The sequence below is a fragment of the Heloderma suspectum genome, chromosome 5, assembly GCF_057233095.1.
Source record: "Heloderma suspectum isolate Gila_16-S chromosome 5, 16-S_ref, whole genome shotgun sequence".
Lineage (NCBI taxonomy): Eukaryota > Metazoa > Chordata > Lepidosauria > Squamata > Helodermatidae > Heloderma > Heloderma suspectum.
Window position 1 is genome coordinate 87,180,970 of NC_139462.1, and position 20,725 is coordinate 87,201,694.

General features: G+C 41.8%; 1 protein-coding gene across 1 annotated transcript in view; it reads right to left on the reverse strand.

Annotated features, from left to right (window-relative positions):
• The window catches only part of SORBS2 (sorbin and SH3 domain containing 2), a 399,410-nt gene that overhangs the window by 106,821 nt on the left and 271,864 nt on the right, over window positions 1–20,725 (reverse strand). Inside the window, exons 5-7 of the mRNA XM_084856622.1 lie at window positions 14,663–14,712; window positions 9,868–9,960; window positions 709–735 (exon numbers count right to left, since the gene is read on the reverse strand). Of these exons, the coding sequence (XP_084712748.1) occupies window positions 709–735; window positions 9,868–9,960; window positions 14,663–14,672 (130 nt within the window). The 5' untranslated portion in view covers window positions 14,673–14,712. The remainder of the gene's footprint in view (window positions 1–708; window positions 736–9,867; window positions 9,961–14,662; window positions 14,713–20,725) is intronic.

Consider the following 20,725-nt stretch of genomic DNA (forward strand, 5'->3'; position numbering starts at 1 on the left):
CTGATTGGGAAATGCTGGGAGTTGTAGGACTTCTTTCTGTCTAAACATGCATAGGATTTCATCTTATGTTATCTAAAAGATTATCCAGGCAAATTGGGGAATCTCTATTCCTGCAGATGTTTAAGAGGAGATTTTAAGAGGATAGTGGACACAGCATGGATAATTCTATAGACTGTAACCTTCCTCTAGAAAGACAGGTTATTACTGTACCGCTGGATGAGGTATAATTTGAATCAGTTTTTACCACTTGCTTGGTTCACAGAATCCAGGTTCACAGAATCCTTACCAGGATTTACCAGGTTCACAGAATCCTTACCAGGATTCACTGGTACTTTTAGCTATTAATAAACCTGTTAACTCCTGGAACCATTCTAATTTCCTCTGTTTTCCTGCTACTTCCTAACTGAAAAAGATAACAAGCACTTCTTGAAATGTAGCATAGAGTCTGTTTTTGGTAAGTAGTCTGGATTTAAGTAAGCCATGAAGAAAAAGAGCAAAAAATCATTTGTCATCCATTAGACAAAGCTCAGCAAAATTTAATAAAAGCCTTTAGGCTACACAGACAGATGATCTCTAGTTCAAGGTTTAGACTGATCTAAAAATGAGTAAGGTTTATGTAAGGAAAGGCTGGCAGGTACAAGCATGCCTTTTTTTATTCCACTCACAAGCATTACTATTATGTTTACCCTTTAAAAAAATCATATTTACCTGAATCTGGTGACTGGGAATCAAGTCCTAGAAAAAGAAAATATTGAAGTTAATGTGTGGGAAATTCTGCTAGCATTCTACATGCATATATATGTGAATTTCAAGGCAATTTACTTACCTATTAATCATTGGCACACACTGTGAAGTTCATGGCACTACGACACCACTACTACTACGCAGCTCTCTCCTAAAGCCCTTAATTTTAATTTGAGAGTATGCCCAACTAAACTCAACAGAATTTACTTCAAAGTAAATATGCATAAGATCAGGCTGGATGGCTCATTCTGCTTTCTTTGCTTGGCCAAAGCTCCCTCTGACTTTGATAAATATAGCTCAACAGTCTGTGGCCCAAAACATCAGTGAGACAGTCCAACACAAGAGCACTCTTACTCTAATTTTACACTGGCCTGGTTTGGACACAACACTAAACCATAGTGTAGTGCTATGAGCCTTGGGCTTACATACCCCTTTCCTCCACCAGCATAGCTGTGAGGTGACTGGAGGCATCCACTTCCCTTTTTAAACTAACCATGGTTTGTTATGGTCAACAAGGACAAACTATGGTTAGTTTAAACCATAGTTTATTAACAAGCCAGGATCATAAACCACAGTTTGATCCTGGCTTGTTTCAATAAACCATAGTTTCTTCCTACCAGACTGACCTTAGTTAAAAATGCAAGTGGATGCTCCCAATATCTTCCTCATGGTTGTGCTGGAATGGGACAGGGAGGACTGCATGAACCTAAGGTTCACAGAAGCTACTCCCCATAGTGCTAAACCCAAACTAGACCACTATGTATATTTAACTAACTATACAGTAAGACAGCAATCAGGTAAAAATAGATGAAAATAGAAACAAACCATCTGTAAAATTTTGTGTGAGCTCTTAACACTGATGTACTACTGACTAATCTCTATCTTGTAGTGATCACCTAGAAATGGTAAAGTGCAGTCCAGGAGTTGAGGATATGTCACATTTCACTGTGGGAATGCATTTTCAGCTGCTTATCTTGCTTTTCTACCTGTTCCTGAAGCCCTGTTAGCTTCTTATTGACTGTTTGACACCAAGGCTCAGCTGCAGTCTATGTTCTAGTCGTTATAGCCACTGGTAATTGGAATAACCACTGTCTTTTTGAGGATTCTTGCAATAACCATAGGGTTGTATCCAATGTTAGTCCTACTAAGAGTTGTTGTTGTTCAGTCGCTAAGTCATGTCTGACTCTTCGTGACCCCATGGACCATAGCACGCCAGGCCTTCCTGTCCTCCACTCTCTCCCAGAGCGTGCTTAAATTCATATTCATTGCATCGGTGATGCTATCTAGCCATCTCATCCTCTGCCATCCCATTCTCCTTTTGCCTTCAATCTTTCCCAGCATCAGGGTCTTTTCCAGTGACTTTTCTCTTCGCATTAGGTGGCCAAAATATTTGAGCTTCAGTTTCAGTATTTGTCGTTCCAATGAGCACTCAGGGTTGATTTCCTTTAGGATTGACTGATTTGACCTCCTTGCAGTCCAAGGGACTTGTAAGAGTCTTCTCCAGCACCACAGTTCGAAAGCATCAATTCTTCGGCGCTCAGCCTTCCTTATAGTCCAGCTCTCACAGCCATATGTTACTACTGGGAAAACCATACCTTTGATTATATGGACCTTTGTTGGCAAGGTGATGTTTCTGCTTCTTACTATGCTGTCTAGGTTTGCCATAGCTTTCCTCCCAAGGAACAAGCGTCTTTTAATTTCATGGCTACAGTCACTGTCTGTGGTGATCTTGGAGCCCAAGAAAGTAAAATCTGTCACTGCTTCCATTTCTTCCCCTTCTATATGCCAGGAAGTGATGGGGCCAGATGCCATGATCTTCGTTTTTTTAATGTTGAGTTTCAAACCAGCTTTTGCACTCTCCTCTTTCACCCTCAACAAGAGGCTCTTTAGATCCTCTTCGCTTTCTGCCATTAGGGTGGTATCGTCTGCGTATCTGAGGTTGTTGATAATTCTCCCAGCAATCTTAATTCTGACCTGTGATTCATCCAACCCGGTGTTTCCCATGATGTACTCTGCATATAAGTTAAATAAACAGGGTGACAATATGCAGCCTTGTCGTACTCCTTTCCCAATTTTGAACCAATCGGTTGCTCCACGTCCGCTTCTTACTGTTGCTTCTTGACCCTCGTACAGGTTTCTCAGGAGACAGGTAAGGTGGTCTGGTACTCCCATCTCTTTAAGAATTTGCCACAATTTGTTGTCATCCACACAATCAAAGGCTTTAGCGTAGTCAATAGATGTTTTTCTGGAATTCTCTTGCTTTCTCCATGATGCAGCGAATGTTGGTGATTTGATCTCTAGTGCCTCTGCCTCTTCGAAACCCAGCTTGTACTTCCGGTAGTTCTCAGTTCACATACTGCTGAAGCCTAGCTTGTAGGATTTTGAGCATAACCTTGCTGGCATGTGAAATGAGCGCAATTGTGCGGTAGTTTGAACACTCTTTGGCATTGCCCTTCTTTGGAATTGGAATGTAAACTGACCTTTTCCAGTCTTGTGGCCACTGTTGAGTGTTCCAAATGTGCTGGCATATTGAGTGCAGCACTTTAATAGCATCATCTTTTAGGATTTTAAATAGCTCAGCTGGGATACTGTCACCTCCACCAGCTTTGTTGTTAGTAATGCTTCCTAAGGCCCACTTGACTTCACTCTCTAGGATGTCTGGCTCAAGTTCAGTGAGCGCACTATCATGGCTATCAGGGACATTCAGATCTTTCCTGTATAGTTCTTCTGTGTATTCTTTCCACCTCTTCTTAATCTCATCTGCTTCTGTTAGGTCCCTGCCTTCTTTGTCTTTTATCATGTCCGTCTTTGCACAAAACGTTCCCTTGAGATCTCCGATTTTCTTAAAAAGATCTCTAGTCTTTCCCATTCCATTGTTTTCCTCGATTTCTTTGCATTGTTCATTTAAGAAGGCCTTCTTGTCTCTCCTTGCAATTCTCTGGAACTCTGCATTCAGTTGGATATATCTTCCCCTTTCTCCCTTGCTTTTACTTCCCTTCTTTCCTCAGCTACTTGTAAAGCCTCATCAGACAGCCACTTGGCTTTCTTGCATTTTTTTTCTTTGGGATGGATTTCGTTGCTGCCTCCTGAACAATGTTATGGACCTCCGTCCATAGTTCCTCAGGCACTCTGTCTATCAGGTCTAATCCCTTAAATCTATTCCTCACCTCCACTGCATATTCATAAGGGATATGATTTAGGTCATACCTGAATGGTTTAGTGGTTTTCCCTACGTTCTTCAATTTAAGCCGAAATTTTGCAACAAGAAGCTCATGATCTGAGCCACAGTCGGCTCCAGGTCTTGTTTTTACTGACTGTATACAGCTTCTCCATCTCTGGCTGCAAAGGACATAATCAATCTGATTTCGATATTGACCATCTGGTGATGTCCATGTGTAGAGTCGCCTCTTGTGCTGTTGGAAAAGAGTGTTTGCTATGATTAGCATGTTCTCTTGGCAAAACTCTATTAGCCTTTGTCCTGCTTCATTTTGTACACCAAGGCCATGCTTGCCTGTTATCCCAGTGATTTCTTGACTTCCTACTTTAGCATTCCAATCCCCTATGATGAAAAGGACATCTTTTTTTGGTGTTAGTTCTAGAAGGTGTTGTAGGTCTTCATAGAACCGATCAGCCTCAGCTTCTTCGGCCTCAGTGGTTGGGGCATAGACTTGAATTAGTGTGATGTTGAATGGTTTGCCTTCGATTCGTACTGAGATCATTCTGTCGTTTTTGAGATTGTACCCCAGTACTGCTTTTCCCACCCTTTTATTGACTATGAGTGCTCCTCCATTTCTTCTAAGGGATTCTTGCCCACAGTAGTAGATATAATGGTCACCTGAATTAAATTCGCCCATGCCTGTCCATTTGAGTTCGCTGATTCCCAAGATGTCGATGTTCAATCTTGCCATCTCATGTTTGACCACCTCCAGCTTACCTTGATTCATTGATCTTACATTCCAGGTTCCTAAACAATATTGTTCTTTACAGCATCGGATTTTCTTGTCACCATCAGACACATCCACAGCTGAGTGTCCTTTCGGCTTTGGCCAAGCCACTTCGCTCTTTCTGGCGCTACTTGGAAATACCCTCTGCTCTTCCCCAGTAGTATATTGGACACCTTCCGACCTGAGGGGCTCATCTTCTGGCGTCATCTCTTTTAGCCTTGTGATACATTCCATGGGGTTTTCTTGGCAAGAATACTGGAGTGGGTTGCCATTTCCTTCTCCAGTGGACCACATTTTGTCAGGACTCTCTGCCATGACCTGTCCGTCTTGGGTGGCCCTGCATGGCATAGCTTATGGCTTCACCGAGTTATGCAAGCCCCTTCGCCACAACAAGGCAGTGATCCATGAAGGGGCTTACTTAGAGTAGACCCACTGAAATGAATGGGATTTTAGTGAGACTAACATTGGATACAACCCATAACCTCTGCCATGACAGAGAATGCAATATCAATGTCTTCCACCCTGTTTCTCCCCAGATTCCCATCAAACATTCTCCCTTCCCATCTGCTGTTGGGGCAACATGAGAGTTCTGTTTGTACGAGAAAATGGGCAAAGCCAAAGACTGGAGAAGGAGCAGAGTGTGAGAAACCATGGCTGTTTTGTCATTTGCAACTGAAAAGTCTTAAGAGATTGGAAGGTTTGCTATGTTGGGGCCTGGTTGGATTTGTGCCAGTACAGATGTCTAGGTTCTAGTAATTTACCATGTTTTACTACCTTCCTCTGCAGAAACCTTGGTAAGAAATTACTCTCTCCTCCCTCATGATAGTTCCTGGAGAAGCCATGGTGGGAATAGGCAGATGCTTGGGCAGAGAGGCATCCAGGATGGTAGGACTGGGAACAAATGGAGCCATGTCTCATTCCTCACAGACTGCTCTTATGTGTAGCTGGCCTCCTGGCCCTTCTGACTCTGAATCATACTGTGTGAAAGTAATGTGAGATGTAGAAAGGATTGAGCACCCAGGGCACAATGCCGCACATTTCACTCACACAGCTCCTTGTTTTTGTCAATAGTGATTAAATGTGAGCCCTGCTTAGTAGACTACCTCATACTTTGAAATGAAGAGTATTGAAATGTATTAAAAATGACAACAATGCCTCATTAACAGACTTGGCAAATTAACCACTTGTTGACAGACATTAATTTAGAGTTGTTTTTCTGTTGCATTGCTTTGCACCTGAAACGCCACATTTTTATTCATTTATTACACAGTTTCCTTCCTAGGGTAGCTTCTTTGGCCAGCTTGTTCAGGAAACTGGTTAAAATGTTCCTGATTAGGAAAATGTTAGAACAGGGGTGGGCAACTTCAGGCAGTCTGGGTGCCAATTCCCCCCCCCAACCCACACATGGGCCATACTTCTCCCACCTCTTGACAAGCCAAATTTGTCCTTTCTAATCTTCCATAGTGGTTTGCCACTGAATTTTGGTAGCAAAATGCTGTTTTTTAAATTTCTGCTGCCAAATTGTGGTGGCAGAGAGTTGGCAGTGGGGGAGCAGCAGTGGCTGCATGTGGACCGTGTGTTTCCCATATCTGCACTAGAAGATTATGGCTCATATTTTTAGAATTCAAGCTTATTTTACGATTGACTGATGTACGTGTGTTTGCTTTGGGGATTGTTTTGAATGTTTAGCTTTGTATTCTTTCATCTTGCTTTGTATTTTTTCTATGATATTTTTTATTGGTTTGTAAGCTACTACTGGGTACCTATGGATCAACCAGGGATATAATTCTTTTTATACCAATACATACATTCCTCTTTGTTTAAATGAAGCTGCCACTGTAGAGAAAAAACTCAGCAGGAATTTTTTCGATTGTATTTTATCATCCTGTATTGCATTTTTATTGGTGTTTAAGCTGCCATAAGGGGTTAAACATGGGCCAAGATAATTTACCCCACACTTACTTTGTTTTCATAATTATACCTTTTTAGGAGTGCTGATAATAGTAAATCTGCTCAAATTTCAGGGTGATTAATAACTAAACGTGTTTGGGAGAGACTAGTGAAAAAGTAAGCAACAGCATTTATTGATGACATCCCAGACAATGTGAACCTCTCCCCTGGTCCCTTTCCTCACAGAACTGGATTGAAAGCTCTGCTCCAACATTTGTCTTTGATTAATTATACAAAGAGGCTTTATATTGCCTTACAAATAGTTTTGTAGACCATTTTAAAGGGCCACTTTAGCTATAGGAATTAATCTCTTTAAAGCAGCAAAATGGTAATTGTTATATTTGAAAACAGCATGTTTTCAGTTTGAAGAAACATATTTACCCTTTGCAAATTTCCTGCTGCCTGCTTAGAAGACAGCTACAAAACATGGATTGATTAGGTGGAATTACATTTCCCTTCTGCTACCTATGCACAACTCAGGAGATTGCAATAGAGGTAAATCAATGCTTATGGCTCCAATACATCACACTTTCTGAAGACAAGATTTCAGAGTTACTGTTATTCTGCTGCATTCTGTTTTAGTTTGATTACTGCTTTATTAGAAAGAGGATAAAAGTAAAGGATGCTATTCTTCCATTCCAATGCACGTCATTCTCTAGTAGTTTTTAAAAAGCTATTGCAATATGAAAATGTAAGTACAGATCTTTCTTAAAGAGTCATCTTAATTGTAAAGTTAACACTAATGGTTGGCAGCTGGCAATTTATTGACATCAATTTCTCTTGATGGATATTTGTCAAGATATGTTAGTTTACCCACATAATTATGGTGTACTTGATGAACATAAGGAACAGGGAGTAATGGTTGTAGTCAACATTCTTTCCTCACTCTCCTGGGTTACTTTCAAATGCAAATTCTACCCCACCCCTTTTTTAGTGTTAATAACAAAATGGACTTAAACCTTTAAGAAAGAAATTGATCCTATCATTTTGCCATTGTAAACTTTTAAAACTGAGAGTTGCATTTCTCAGCTTGGCAGTTGCCATTGCAAAACTTAGCCAAGGGTGAAATTTAATGGCCGAACTGGTGTTAATTTCTGAAATCTAGTTTGTGGCTTTATAACAGCCAACAGGAAGACTTTTCAACCCAACATTCTAAAGGGCACTCCGAATATGACAAATGCTACATTGCTTCCAATTTGGTGACGAAGCGTGAAAGCTCCTTCCTATAAAAATGTGGTTGAACGTTCAATATATCTTGTGATATACTGCTAGGTGTTATGGGACACTTCAGAAAGAATATAACAGTGGGTCTTTTTGTCCTTTTTTGCCAAGGAGTTTAAAATGGTTTCTTTCTAGCTTAGCAAACACAGTGATAAAATAGAAAAAGTAAAGACAGTAATCCATTTCATCATACAGCCAGCTCCTCAATCCTTTCTGGGCATGCTATTTGTCCTGGCATGCATGCCCTTAAAGTAGCTTAGTCCTACTAAATATTGCTATGCCCTTGTTTGTACATTACCAATGGTAATGATGCACGGTAGTGCAGCTAAGTGCTCCTCCCCTCCCCGGTGCCCTTCACATGCAGAACATTTGAGCTGGGGCCTCTTACTAATGCCTGATCGTGGGTCCTGCTCACATGATTTCTCTCTCTCAAAGGGGTGGTGAGGGGAGTAACCATGAGTCTCAGTGATCAGCCTGGAGCTCTGGGGTACCTGCCTGCTCCTCCAGTGTGTGAGGGTGACCACGTTATTGGTAACATAGGAACCAGAGTGAACTGCCCAGCACATCAGTGGCTGGATTTAAGTATATTTACGGCCAAGCCAATGGCCCAATGCAGTGATCAAGCACCACCTTCTGAGCTGGGGCAGTGCCATCTGCACTGAGGATGCAAGGAAACCTCTGTACCAGGCAGCGGTGGGGTACTTCTTTCAGTCCAAGGGCTGAATTCCATTTCAGAAAAGCTTTCGGGGACCACATTCTGGTGGTGGGTAGAGCCAAAGGCAGAAGAGGTGGCGCCAAAAAAATAAATAAAAACCCCCTAAAAAATACCATCATATTTAACTCAAAGCTCTTACTGCCTCTCCTTAGGAGAGGCATCTGAACCTCTTAGAATGGAAAAAACAGTAGAAAAGCTGAAGGTCAGTTCAGGGGGCCAGCAGGAGCCCAGGTGAAATCTCACAGCCTCTTGGCCTACACCAAACACAGTCTCTGGCAGCCACACCTGAAATACTTGCCAAGAGGAGGAGCAGCAGATGGAGGTAAGGCTGAAGGACAGCTCAGGCAGCCAGCAGGAGCCCAAGTGAAATGTCCCAGCCTCTCGGCTCTCGCCAGTACAAAAGCTGGGAAACCACCAAACGATGGGTGGTTGGGGGAAAGTGGGTTGGGGCTTTCTGGGGAATCTCGGAGGACCAGATTGGGACTTCCAGAGGGCCAAATTAGCTCCACATGGTGTAAGTGGATATGTGGCTGAGAAGGGCTTGCAGAGAAGGTGGTGCCACCCCTGAAGGGTCATTATAATAGTAAGAGTCCTTCCAGATGAAGGATGTCTTGTGTTTGGTCACACTGGCTGACTGAACACTTGCAAGCCACATAAAGACTGGGTCCATCTCCATGCTAGTTCAAATGGCAAAGCAGGGGATTAGCAAGGTAAGAATGAATGGCAAAGGCCAAACAATGGATTGTGGTGGAGCTATTGAGCAAAATCCTGCACCGCCTTGTACACCTTTTCATTTTGGTAGAATTCTTTCCTGTACGGCCAATATTTGTTTTCTAAAATGAGAGGTTGCCAGGGATGTAGCCTGCCTATGAGTACCACTCTTTCACCTGGAAGCACTTCTCATTAAGTCTGGATATGTGAACAGCACGGGCTGTGGCTGCTCAGGGAAAAGCTCACACCACTCAAAGGCTAATATTTCACATTAACTCTGGGACTAAAAATAAGTTCTGGAGATGAGCGCACATAAGCTCTGGTTCAAGCCGGATGTGCTGCTTCTGGTTAAGTTTGAAGTTACACAACCCAGAGTACAGAAACTTCCCAAATGAACACAACATTGTTGGAACAAAAACATTAAGCGGTCGTGACAGAATGATCGAGTCATCACAGTTTCAGTTGTGAGGGGCTGCAGCCACCTTGTTCATTGACTTTGATATCTAGCTCTAACACAAAACCGTAGAAGAACACAACACAATGGCATTCAAGGGTGGCACTTCATGGTTAATATAGTTATACCTGCAGTCAATAGGTTCGGAGAACTCTGAACTCTCTTCACGGCTGTTAATTTGACAGACATGGCAGCACGTTTGCGAGCGCACCCACCACTATCTGAAAGCACAAAATGACACAGGCACAGGCCCACAACATAGCAAGCAAGCACATGCAACATATCAAGTGGATTTAAGTGAGATACGCAGGTGTGAACATTAATTCATGCAATTAGAAATTGCTGTTGATCCTTGGGCATTTGGATCTACATATCAAAGGAAGGATTGAGGAAGCTGTAGTTAACTAATATACTGCCGTTCCAAAGAATAGATGAGCCAAGAGACTTATGATGTGCTTTCCAGTTTTGGAAAGATCAATTGTGTATACCTAACTTACCACAAAAAGACTAAAATGGAGGATTAAAATTGGGACATTATCTTCTCAATAAATGGAAAGACTAGTCAGTTCTTTACATTTTCCTCTTTGCACTTGTGTCTATGCCCTGGGTGGCCAGCGGATAACAGAAAGCTCTTGATTATGTTCCCTGGAATGCAGGGGAAATCATGAGCTGCACAGTTGTCTGCAGGTGACTTTGACAAAAGTGCACGCTCTCTCTCATGGTTGGGCTGGTCCTGAAAAGCAGAATATAGCTGAAGAGACAGTGGAGCCAGAAAACCTTAAACCCTCTTGGGTGCATTGGATCTGCTCAAAATCCCATTTGAGCTATCCCTGTCTCATCAGGTGTGTTTGTACACCATTTTATGTGGCCCATTCTTTGTGAAGGAACAAGGCCAGCATCACTGTCATGTCTAACCACTTGCCAGCTCAGGGAATGCTTTTTTTAATATACATTTGGGGAACCTGAAGGTGAATCTCTACTGAGAGACCAAATTTAGTATTACATTTGCCTTAAACATTTGGGCTACCGGACTTCCCATATACTTTATGGCAGGGGTGCAGAACCTATTTTAGGTGGGGGGACAGGTATGTAAGCGGGTGTGGCTATGCCACTGATGTCAGTGGGCATGGTCACATACACATGTCATCACCCCACCTATTTTCACTCTTCCTCCTGGCTCAGGCCTTGCTCTTATCTCCAATCTGAGATTAGAGGTGGGAGGGGGAGTCCTTCCAGGAGGAATTTCTCCAAGGGGCAGGGCAAATCCCAACCCCTTGAGGAACCCTAGGAGGCTCCGTGGGCTGGATTGGGGACCCCAGAAGGCTGGATTGGGCCTGTGGACCAGAGATTCTGTACCCCTGCTTTATGGTGTAATCTCTCATTACAATAATTATGCAAAGTTCAAGAGTTTGATTGCTCATTTCTACTTTTATACAAGGACAGGTAAGCTATCTGCATTCTGCATACAGCATATCTACTGAAGCTAAGGGAAGTCCAGTTTCATTTATGAGAAAGACCTGGTTTCCATGACATGACAGCCCACCTTTGTTTAATTTATCCATGGGGGCTTTCATTTTTTGCTGGGAGCCTATTGTCACCCGGATTGCCATGTCATGTGAACCCAAGGGGCAGGAGTTGTTTGGGGGTTAAACAACCTTCAAATAATCCATGGCTTGTAAATTAAGCCATGGTAGGCTGTTGTGACATGCATCTCTGCCGTAGCAAACTGAAGGCTCTACACATCAAGTGTAGTGTAGGCAAATTTTAAGGGGATAGAGCACATCCAGGTTGTTTAATCCAATTGTTCAGCCCATGGAAGAGTAGGGTTCCCATCAAATGCAGGTAGAATCTGGAGCAACAATGGTGGCAGGGCTGAACCTCTAGAGTGCTTCTATTGGAAGTTTAGGAAATGTTCCTCAGAACAGACTGCTATGAAGTACACATAGCCTGCAGCCTTATTTTGCCAATTACTATGCTACAGCAACATATCAGATAAATTGCAAGAAATCTGCATCGTGATGATTTAGCATTAAGAAAGTTAAGCCTCATAGATTTTTGCAGCCTCTGAGATCTGTGCATGCTTTTACTGTATTTATGTCTTTCATTTATTCTAAAGCAGTTGGCTTACTCAATCATTTTTAAATTAGATGCATCTATCATGCATATTATCCTTGTATACTCCTGCCTAAAATATTTATGGGGGGGGGCACTAAGGACCCATTAGAGCAAATTTACTTTGACCCATTCATTATCCATCTGTGAAAAAGGCAGTTAAGCAAATTTGCATATTGGTAAGACATTTCCATGGCAGACAGTCCTACCCACTTTATAACTGGATTTTTTTTAAAATTGTCTTTTTATAGAAAGCATCAGGATATATGGACAGTTTGGTCGACAACCCATTTTATGCTAAAGTATTTTAAGGCAATTTAGAAGTTAGGCACATAATTTCTGTTTACCTCTAGTCATAGTCATTTTAGATATCAGACAGATGTGTCATCTCTGCAAAATATTTCAGTAAAAGGACCATCCTAGATACTCTCGTAAAATCTTTAAGTGTCCATAGGCTTTTTGTTCTTCTGAGTGGAAGAGGCAACACAGCAGTTGTGTTCTACTGAAACCAAAGCACTTTGCTGCTTCTCTTTGAATAAAATACATTGGAAAAAGGTGCATAGGTGAAAAGATAAATAAGGACTCCTGGGGCAGAATCCAACGGGGCGATTATGCCCTGTCAATTCCTTTCCATCCCCCCAATTCCCTTCCACAAACAGTGGGTCCCACCAATTCCATTGCGCAAGCGGGACCCACTGCTCACGCAAAGGTGATTTAGCGCTTCTTAGGAGAAGCCCTGAAACGAGCAGAAATTGTCATTTCTGGAAGAAGGGAGGTCAGCAGAGCTCCCTTATGCAGGTTCTGCTGACCCGCCTCCTTCTAGAAATGAGCATTTCTGCTTCTTTTCAGTTGCCCCATAAGTGCTAAATGGCCACTGCACAAGTGGCTGGGGACACTTGTGCAATGGAACTGGTGGGGCGTAAGAGAATCGGCAAGGGTGTAAGTGCCCTGTTGGATTCTGCCCCTGGAAGGAGACAAGATAAAGGAACAAGAAAGGTGGAAGCTGAATCCCTAAACCTGTTTTGCAAACAGGTCAAGGAATTTAAATCTGAGACCTGAATCTGCCTGATTAAGCCCTGTTGAGGTATCTCTCGAGGATCCATACTCAGTTCTAATGTTTACAATGATATTGCATAAGGTTGTACTGAACACTTTTAGAGTCAAACCACTGATGTCTGTGGGCTTTGTAATGTGCGGTGAGTCAGGAATAGCATCAATCAGTGAGAAATTAATATTATCGTCTGGTGCTGACAGGATAGTGTGCTTGAGCCAACTGGAGCTATTGCTCTGCAAGCACCTTGCTATGTTCTGCTTTTGGCATCCTGCTTTTGGCATTGTGCAAGTTTGATCTTGGGCAGCAGGAGGGAGAATGGCTGCATAATCCTGCCTTAAAGCAAGAAGTTAGACTAGTTTGCTTTTGTTGTTGTTCAGTCGTTCAGTCGTGTCCGACTCTTCGTGACCCCATGGACCATAGCACGCCAGGCCTTCCTGTTTAGGTCCCTCCTAATCTGCAGTTCCAACTCTGAAACAATGTCTACAGGATGGATTAAAGCTGGGAGAAGTGGAACGTCTCTTTGTAATGCATGGCTTGAGAAAGATCCAGCCCAAGATAAGCACTTGTCTATCCCTTCAATTTCCATGGGAGAGATGTATAGATAAGCTTGAACCCTGTCACTGAAATCTATAGGATTTGGGCCAATTCTTATGTTCATAGCCATAGCATGGTTGCCACTCCTCTAGTGATATGGGACTGCAGAAACCTTACATGTGTGTGTGTCTGACGTGGGAAGCACTACATCGACACCATTACCAGTCCAGCCTCTTGAAACACATTGGAGGAGGGAGAGAGTCCCCCTCTGGGTGCTGAGCTCAAGGAGCATATGGTTACCTTAAGGACTGCCCTTGGAATCGCATATCTTAAAGGCTGTCTTTTCTTATATGTTTCCTCCCATACATCCTGTTCAACACTTGAGGTCCTGCTTCACCCACCTGCTGACTGAGGTACGGTGAAAGAGCACGAGGAACAGGGCCATTTGGGTTGTGGCACTAACACTTTGTAATGAACTCCATAGAGAGGCCTGTATGGCCCTATCACAATACACCTTCCAGCATTTGGTAAAGACCTGGCTTTTGAAAAAGGCCTTTAGAAGAACCTTAATTGATAACTTGACTTTTTTGCTCATTCTATTAGTATATTATTGTATCATGCTGCTTGATATTGTCTTGTTTATTTGTATCACTATACTGGTAGACATTCTGAGTTCCTTTAGACTAGGGAAAGAAATGCTGGATATAACATTTCTAAAATAAATAAATATCATTTCCAAAATGGATTTTTGGATGCCTACTGATTTTTAAACATAGTGGTCTGGAAAGGCAATAATATAAAAGATATGCACATATATCTTAAACAGCATTTAAAATGTTCCCATAAATATAGAAATTCTAAATGAAGTAAGTAAACAACAACAAAATAATTCTAGAACTAAATAGTACACCATAAACACAAGTCTCTTGATGTATGCCATTGTGTTAGATTATGTATATGTGCATTATGCCCCAATATATTTTACTAAATACCTGAAAATATATTGAAATGGATCACATGCACAGAAATACATATGCATGTATAAATGCATATATTTACACATACCAACATCTCTAGATAGATACACACAACATAGCTGAAACATCTGATCTGAAGATAGTTCTATCCTACATTTGAACAATTTGCTTAACAGAAGATGTTTTAAAAAATCCCTTCACATTCACTGGCTTCCTCCACTCTAATCCCCCATAGAAACTGCATACCTGTGTTCATGTTGACTTTGGAAGATTTGCTATTGAAGTCTTCAGCTTTCCTATAGAAAACAAAAACAATTTATTAATTTATCACAACGCACCATCAGTGTAGGGTCTAGAGAAAGGAGAGATACAGGTAAATTGTGTCACATTAACGTTCACTGTATTTTTCTATGCACTACTTGTGTCTTCATACAAAACCAATTGCCGAGTCAACAGTTCCATTGGATCCTAACCCTATTTGTACATGTTTATGCATTGCTTACAAATATTTTTTTCTGGACTGGAAAGGATAACATATCTGGGCTGCAATCATAAACAGACTTACTGGTGGAACTGACTTCTGAGAAAACGTGCATAGCACTGCACATGCCCAAATTCACATTTCCAAAATCCAAGTTGTCTGTATATTAAATAAATCAGGTGAATATGTTGAGGGGAGAAGCAGAAAGAGATAGAGGTTCTGTTTTGTGCTTTTGTAGAAAGCACCATGAGTGGGTTTTTAAATTTTTTTTTTTAACAAGGTGAACATTCTGTTTCAGGTTCTAATGTTGTATTCTGAATCTGGTTAGTCTAAGGCACTTTTTCTATTGACACTGTAAGAATCATGGCTCCTGAAGCAAGTGACTCAGTGCAGTAGCAATCACTGAATACAAGGAATGATGAACCAGGCCCCAACCGAGTCTGCCAGATACTTAACATGCACTGAAAGCAAATTATAAATACATTAATTCAGGAAGTTGGATGGGTTTCAGCATCTGTGGTATTCCGTTTGGAGACTTGATGCTCCATAGCACTCAAAACACAAACAAATACGCAAACAAACAGGAAACAAGACATGAAATATCAACTAAAAAGGAGACGGAGTGATGCTATCTTAGGGCTGATAAACTGCTGTTGTGACTGTGTTTATCACATATAGTGCTGAAGTAGGCAAAACAGTGACAGGAACACATGACAATGTAATACTGACATGAAATACATGATGTGTAATACTGACAATATTATAGCCTGTAAAGATTCTCCCCATCCCTGTTGAGTAGGAACTGGGGCTTGAAGGAAACATTGCTTTTGGTTTCTCTCAACCTACTGGTATTCAGTCAGGGATAGATTATTACATGAATAATAAGAAATAAGCAACCTGTTCCAGAAGTTGGTGAATCTACAGAACATCCATTGAGTTAACAGGGATCCTGGTGGTAAACGTGGGGGGTTGTCACCTGCCAGCCCCGCTCAGGCTTCTCTGTTCTTTCTGAGCTTAGATGGAATTGTCACAGTAGCTGGTGGGGGCAGGGGGGGATGAATGCTAAGTATTTTGGAGTGGCTTGGCCTTGAATTAAGACCCATAGCTTTACAAAAGACCTAGAAAACACACACACATGCAGATCAACGTCGCTGCCTGAATTCCTAGAATCTCCTTGGGGACGTGGCTATGGAGAGTGTCATGATGAGCGCCTGGACTTCAAAATGTACCACTACACCACTAGTGTCACAACTAGAGCAGTGTACACAACAGCAGATTGTGAGGTGAGATCTCAGGTGACAGGTCCGTGACAGAGTGGCTAGGTGTCCTACTTTACAGAGGAGTGTCCTCTAGTTTGGAAAGTTGTCAGTCCTCGGTTTGATGGTATCCTCTATTTAAAGAGGTGTCCAGTCCAAGTCTGTTTTAAAGATGAAGAGCCATAGGGAGGGAAAGCAAGGATCTTGAAGTTGACCATTAAACAGCACCTGGGCAGCAGACTGAGCAGGCACTCAGGTCACCTGGTCAGTCTTCTCCATTCTGGTGAGATGTATTTCATTTCTATTTAAATTATAGCTAGTGTTATGCTCCTGTACCCAGCCCTGAGAGGGGAGAACTTGCAAGGGCTTCAGTGTTTATGCAGACTTCGGTTTCCTGAAAGGGGGGCATTGGGCATTCTTTTATAAGGGTTTATTTACACTGTGCTCAGGATGAAGGCCTACAACATCGTCCCTGCTCCCTCTCCACTGCCCAGTGATTTTATTCTCCAAGACAAACGCTGCTCTCCTTTTGTCTGAGATTCACCCTTCCCCCAGATCCATTTCCTCCTACCTCCCAGGCCTTGTTGAACAAAGGTTACCAATTGAAGATAATCTTTGGGTAACTTGCCCAAAAGCCTGCATTGGAGGAAATCCTCCGTCTCTTTGTACTCAGCAGCACTGAATGGTAAGGGACCTCTGGAGGTAATAGAGGGCATTTCTACACCAGCCTAAAATCCTGCATTTAAAACAGGGCTTTCTGCTTCTGTTTTAAATGCAGGATCACAACTGACTCCCTTTACACGCACTCTCTTTCCCCCTCCTTCTCCCCGTATCTGAGTCTTCCATTATCTTTCATTGATCTCACTCCTCTTCTTCCCACTTTAACTCTTTTGACAGAGGAAACTGAAGCGGAACACAGTGAGGTAATTTGATAGCTCATTATCAGCAATCTATTTAAATACAGAAAAAAGGGCATTTAGTGCAGGAGGGTGACGGCAGGGTCATTGTGTCATGTAAAGAACCCGCAAACTTCCGTGTGTCATGTAAAGAACCCGCAAACTTCCATGAAGGAGCAATCTCAATCACAGGGTAAAAGCCCAGTGTGAAGAGCCCATAGACTGATCCCAAACACATAACACTATTATTTCTATTTTTTCACTTATACCTATAAATACGCACATGCAAATGTTATGCATATTGGTGCCCTCTTTTTTGTGATGCATTTCCTCTTTTTTGGTGATAAGTAAGTGGCCACCCTGTCTATGGAAAGAATAGGTGGAAGTAGCAGCAGTCTTGTCTCTTGTTCTAGCAGGAGATTTTAAGGATCATGTCCAGTGTTCAGGTTGCAAGATGATGGGAACCCTATGAGTTTCACTGAGGTGAAGACTCTCTCAGCCCCTTGTTCTTCTACAATGATATCAGAAATAAGAAATGCTGCAGCAGCATACTTAAAAAACATAAATCACATTTTCCAATTTGAAAAGAAAATGTGGCAATGGCCAAGAAAAATATTGTCCAAAATTCAAGAACAACTTTAATCTGCTTAAATCATATGGGATGGGAATACCTCACCTTTGTAGAAAAGGTTTAGGGCAAAACAAGGTGAATAATAAAGAAAAGGACAATTGTAGGAATGCAAGGAATGGCTAATAAAATTTCTTGACATTCTGTTTAGAGTAAAACAGTCCGCAAATTAACCCCTCAGAATTCTCAACAGATGATTCACAGATTACAAAGAATCCAGTCTATTTTGTTCTGTTTCAATAAACTGTCTTTGATTGTAATGCTGGTTTCCTTAAGAGCCACAAATTATTCCTGAAAGCATCAGATTCCAGGAGTGTTTCCTCGCTGCTAGAGGAGACAGCATTTTCAAATGTCCTCATAGTTGGGAACTAAACAAATGGTAGCACCACAAAAAGAGGCTATAAAACACAACATTGCACACTGAGCTTTAGTAGAGGCATGCTGAGTACAGAACTCCTTGTACAGAAGGATGTCAACATGATTCTTACCGAGAACTTTGATTTGTTTACATAAGCTTACTTAGCTCAGTTGAAAGTTATATATATATATATATATATATATATATATATATATATATATATGTATATATTTGCTAATCTGTGTTATAATACGAATGCAAATAGTGGAGGGGATGTTGTGTTTCACTGTGAAGAACATGCTTGACAAAGATAATGGAAGTGTCACTGATTCTGTATGTCCTGGGGGATATACAGTGGCCTGGTTCACATACCATGACAACCCACAATGGATTGTCACCCTTGTTTGTTTCAGAGTGGCTTATTGTATGGTTTGAACTGGGCATGATACTTAAGTATGGGTTGTTAACCACACGCAAGCCACCCTGAGAACCCATGGCTTGTTGGGTTGTTCAGGTGGCTTGTTTTCAAGGTGGCTTGTTGTGACATAAGAACCTGGCAGCATGGGCTACAGAGATGCCTGGCAGGAGCAGTGAAAAACCTGACCACTACTTGCAGTGCTCTCTGCCCTTGTTCCTCAAGCTTGGCGCTTTATTTGACAGTGACCGGCTTTATCCCCTTGTGAGCTGAGTTAGCCCAACTAGGCATGTATGCATGATTTACTTACATCTGAATTACGTGGCCCTGATTCAGGACTATGGCAATTCAGGAGGGAGGGGATTTAAGCTTTTCATGGGGGAGGTGGTTTAAAAAAAGAAAAAAATCTCAATCTTTTCTTTTTTTACCTCCCCTCCACCCCTGGGGAGGAATTTCAGCATGAAAATAGGAGAGGGAAAGCTTAAATCCGCCTCCCGAATCAGAAAGGTCCCAAATTGGGGCCACATGTGCTTACCCAGAGGTAAGTCAATCACGCACACACACATAGCAGTGCTAGGAAGAGGAACATCGCTTGTCCTCGGCTGTGAGAAGCAGCTAAGGATGCTTTTTTTTAAGTGTTAAAGAAAATAAATAAAACCCTCAGCCACCTCGACCTAAAAAGTAGGGGAACCCCCTCCCTCTCCTCTCTGAAGATTAATACCATAGTCTTTTTGTGTTGTACCGCAGATACGTATGTCTCATTGGATGCTGGAGGAAATGGGACTTTGTCACACATAGGATGTGTCTTGCATTTGAGACCTATATTGGTAGTCCTATACACAAACACACCAAATGAAGACACAAGCTCATCATCCAAGCTTCCTGCACTCTTTCCCCTACACCAGGCTCAATATTAAAATGTTCTGTTGGAATGAACCAAAATATATAATTAATGGAACTCCAAGTAAGGCAGATTATTGTACCTAATATGTTCCTGCCTCATTCTGAACCACCATAAAGTGTGTTTATGTAACCGAGCATGCCTCAAGCCCCTGCAGCAAGCAGCAGTCCTTGAGACCTGGTGCAGTTACTTTGTTTTCACTTAAAAGGATAGTGTAACAGAGTATAAAGGCATTTGACTAGCTGTGTGCTGAAAAGGTAAGAATTTGATCCTTGACCTTTTGTACTAAAATCCCAAGTGGCAAGTCCTATCTCTTAATTATGTGGATTTCTACCCCCCTTGCACTCAAGAAGTGCCTCAAACACATAATTTGGGGATTCAAGACATTTTTCTGAAAACGAAACCATGTGTGTCTCAGGCCAAAAATGTCAAGGAAGTGACACAAACTGACAGCATAATTTGTACATTTTATGCGTTGTTTTTATAGCTGTAAAGGCAGCCCTTTACAGTGAAGCAAATAAAAAAGGTTCCTTTTATATTCTAAGCTTCCCCAACAAATTAAGTTTTAGACAGCAATACAGATGGTGCATGCAATTTTTATGGCTTCAAAATTAAATAAGAAAAAAATGACTTGTGAATAAAAATACTATGCATTCCCAGCCAGAAAGTTCCTTCATATTAACCAGCTTCTTCATGCTCCCATGCATGCTTTCATTATCCAAAATTAATTGGACAGTCTTAATTCTTGGACATAGCTTCTTATTTTTTTGCCTACTTGAATGCAAACTATTCTTATAGGATAATGGCAATCTATGTCAAAAGGGCCTGGCACATCCAAATGTAGATGTGCAGTAACTATCAATTAAGCAGCCCTAAAAAGTGGATGAGCACACATGCTTTAAAACATGAAAAACAGACCAGGGGCCCTTTCGTTCTGGAATGCCAAAGGGATAGTTTTAGATGCACTTTTCTTTACCACTTTTTATTAAAACATCAGAGCCAATTTTTCAGATATTAGACACCCCTAGATATTACAAAAAACGGGTTGAAAGCCCAAGAGCATTGCTGCAGTAAATATGAATTTAGTCCCAGCTGCAACAACTTTTGCAACCTGTAGCATCATATCAGTTTGAAAGCCAACCTAGGAAGCTGTACAAGTACACTAGCATGGTTTGGTTTTACTCCAGTGCCAACTGCCAGATGCCACAGGTCATGGCCTAGGAGTCTTGAAGACCAGGAGTAGAATACCCCATGTGACATTACTGCTAGTGTAGTAAATTACATCGCTAATGTAAATTACATTGTGCTAGTAAACCACCTCCACTGCAACACCAATAGTGCTTGCTGGCATGGCGGGTTGTCTGGGCAAACCTA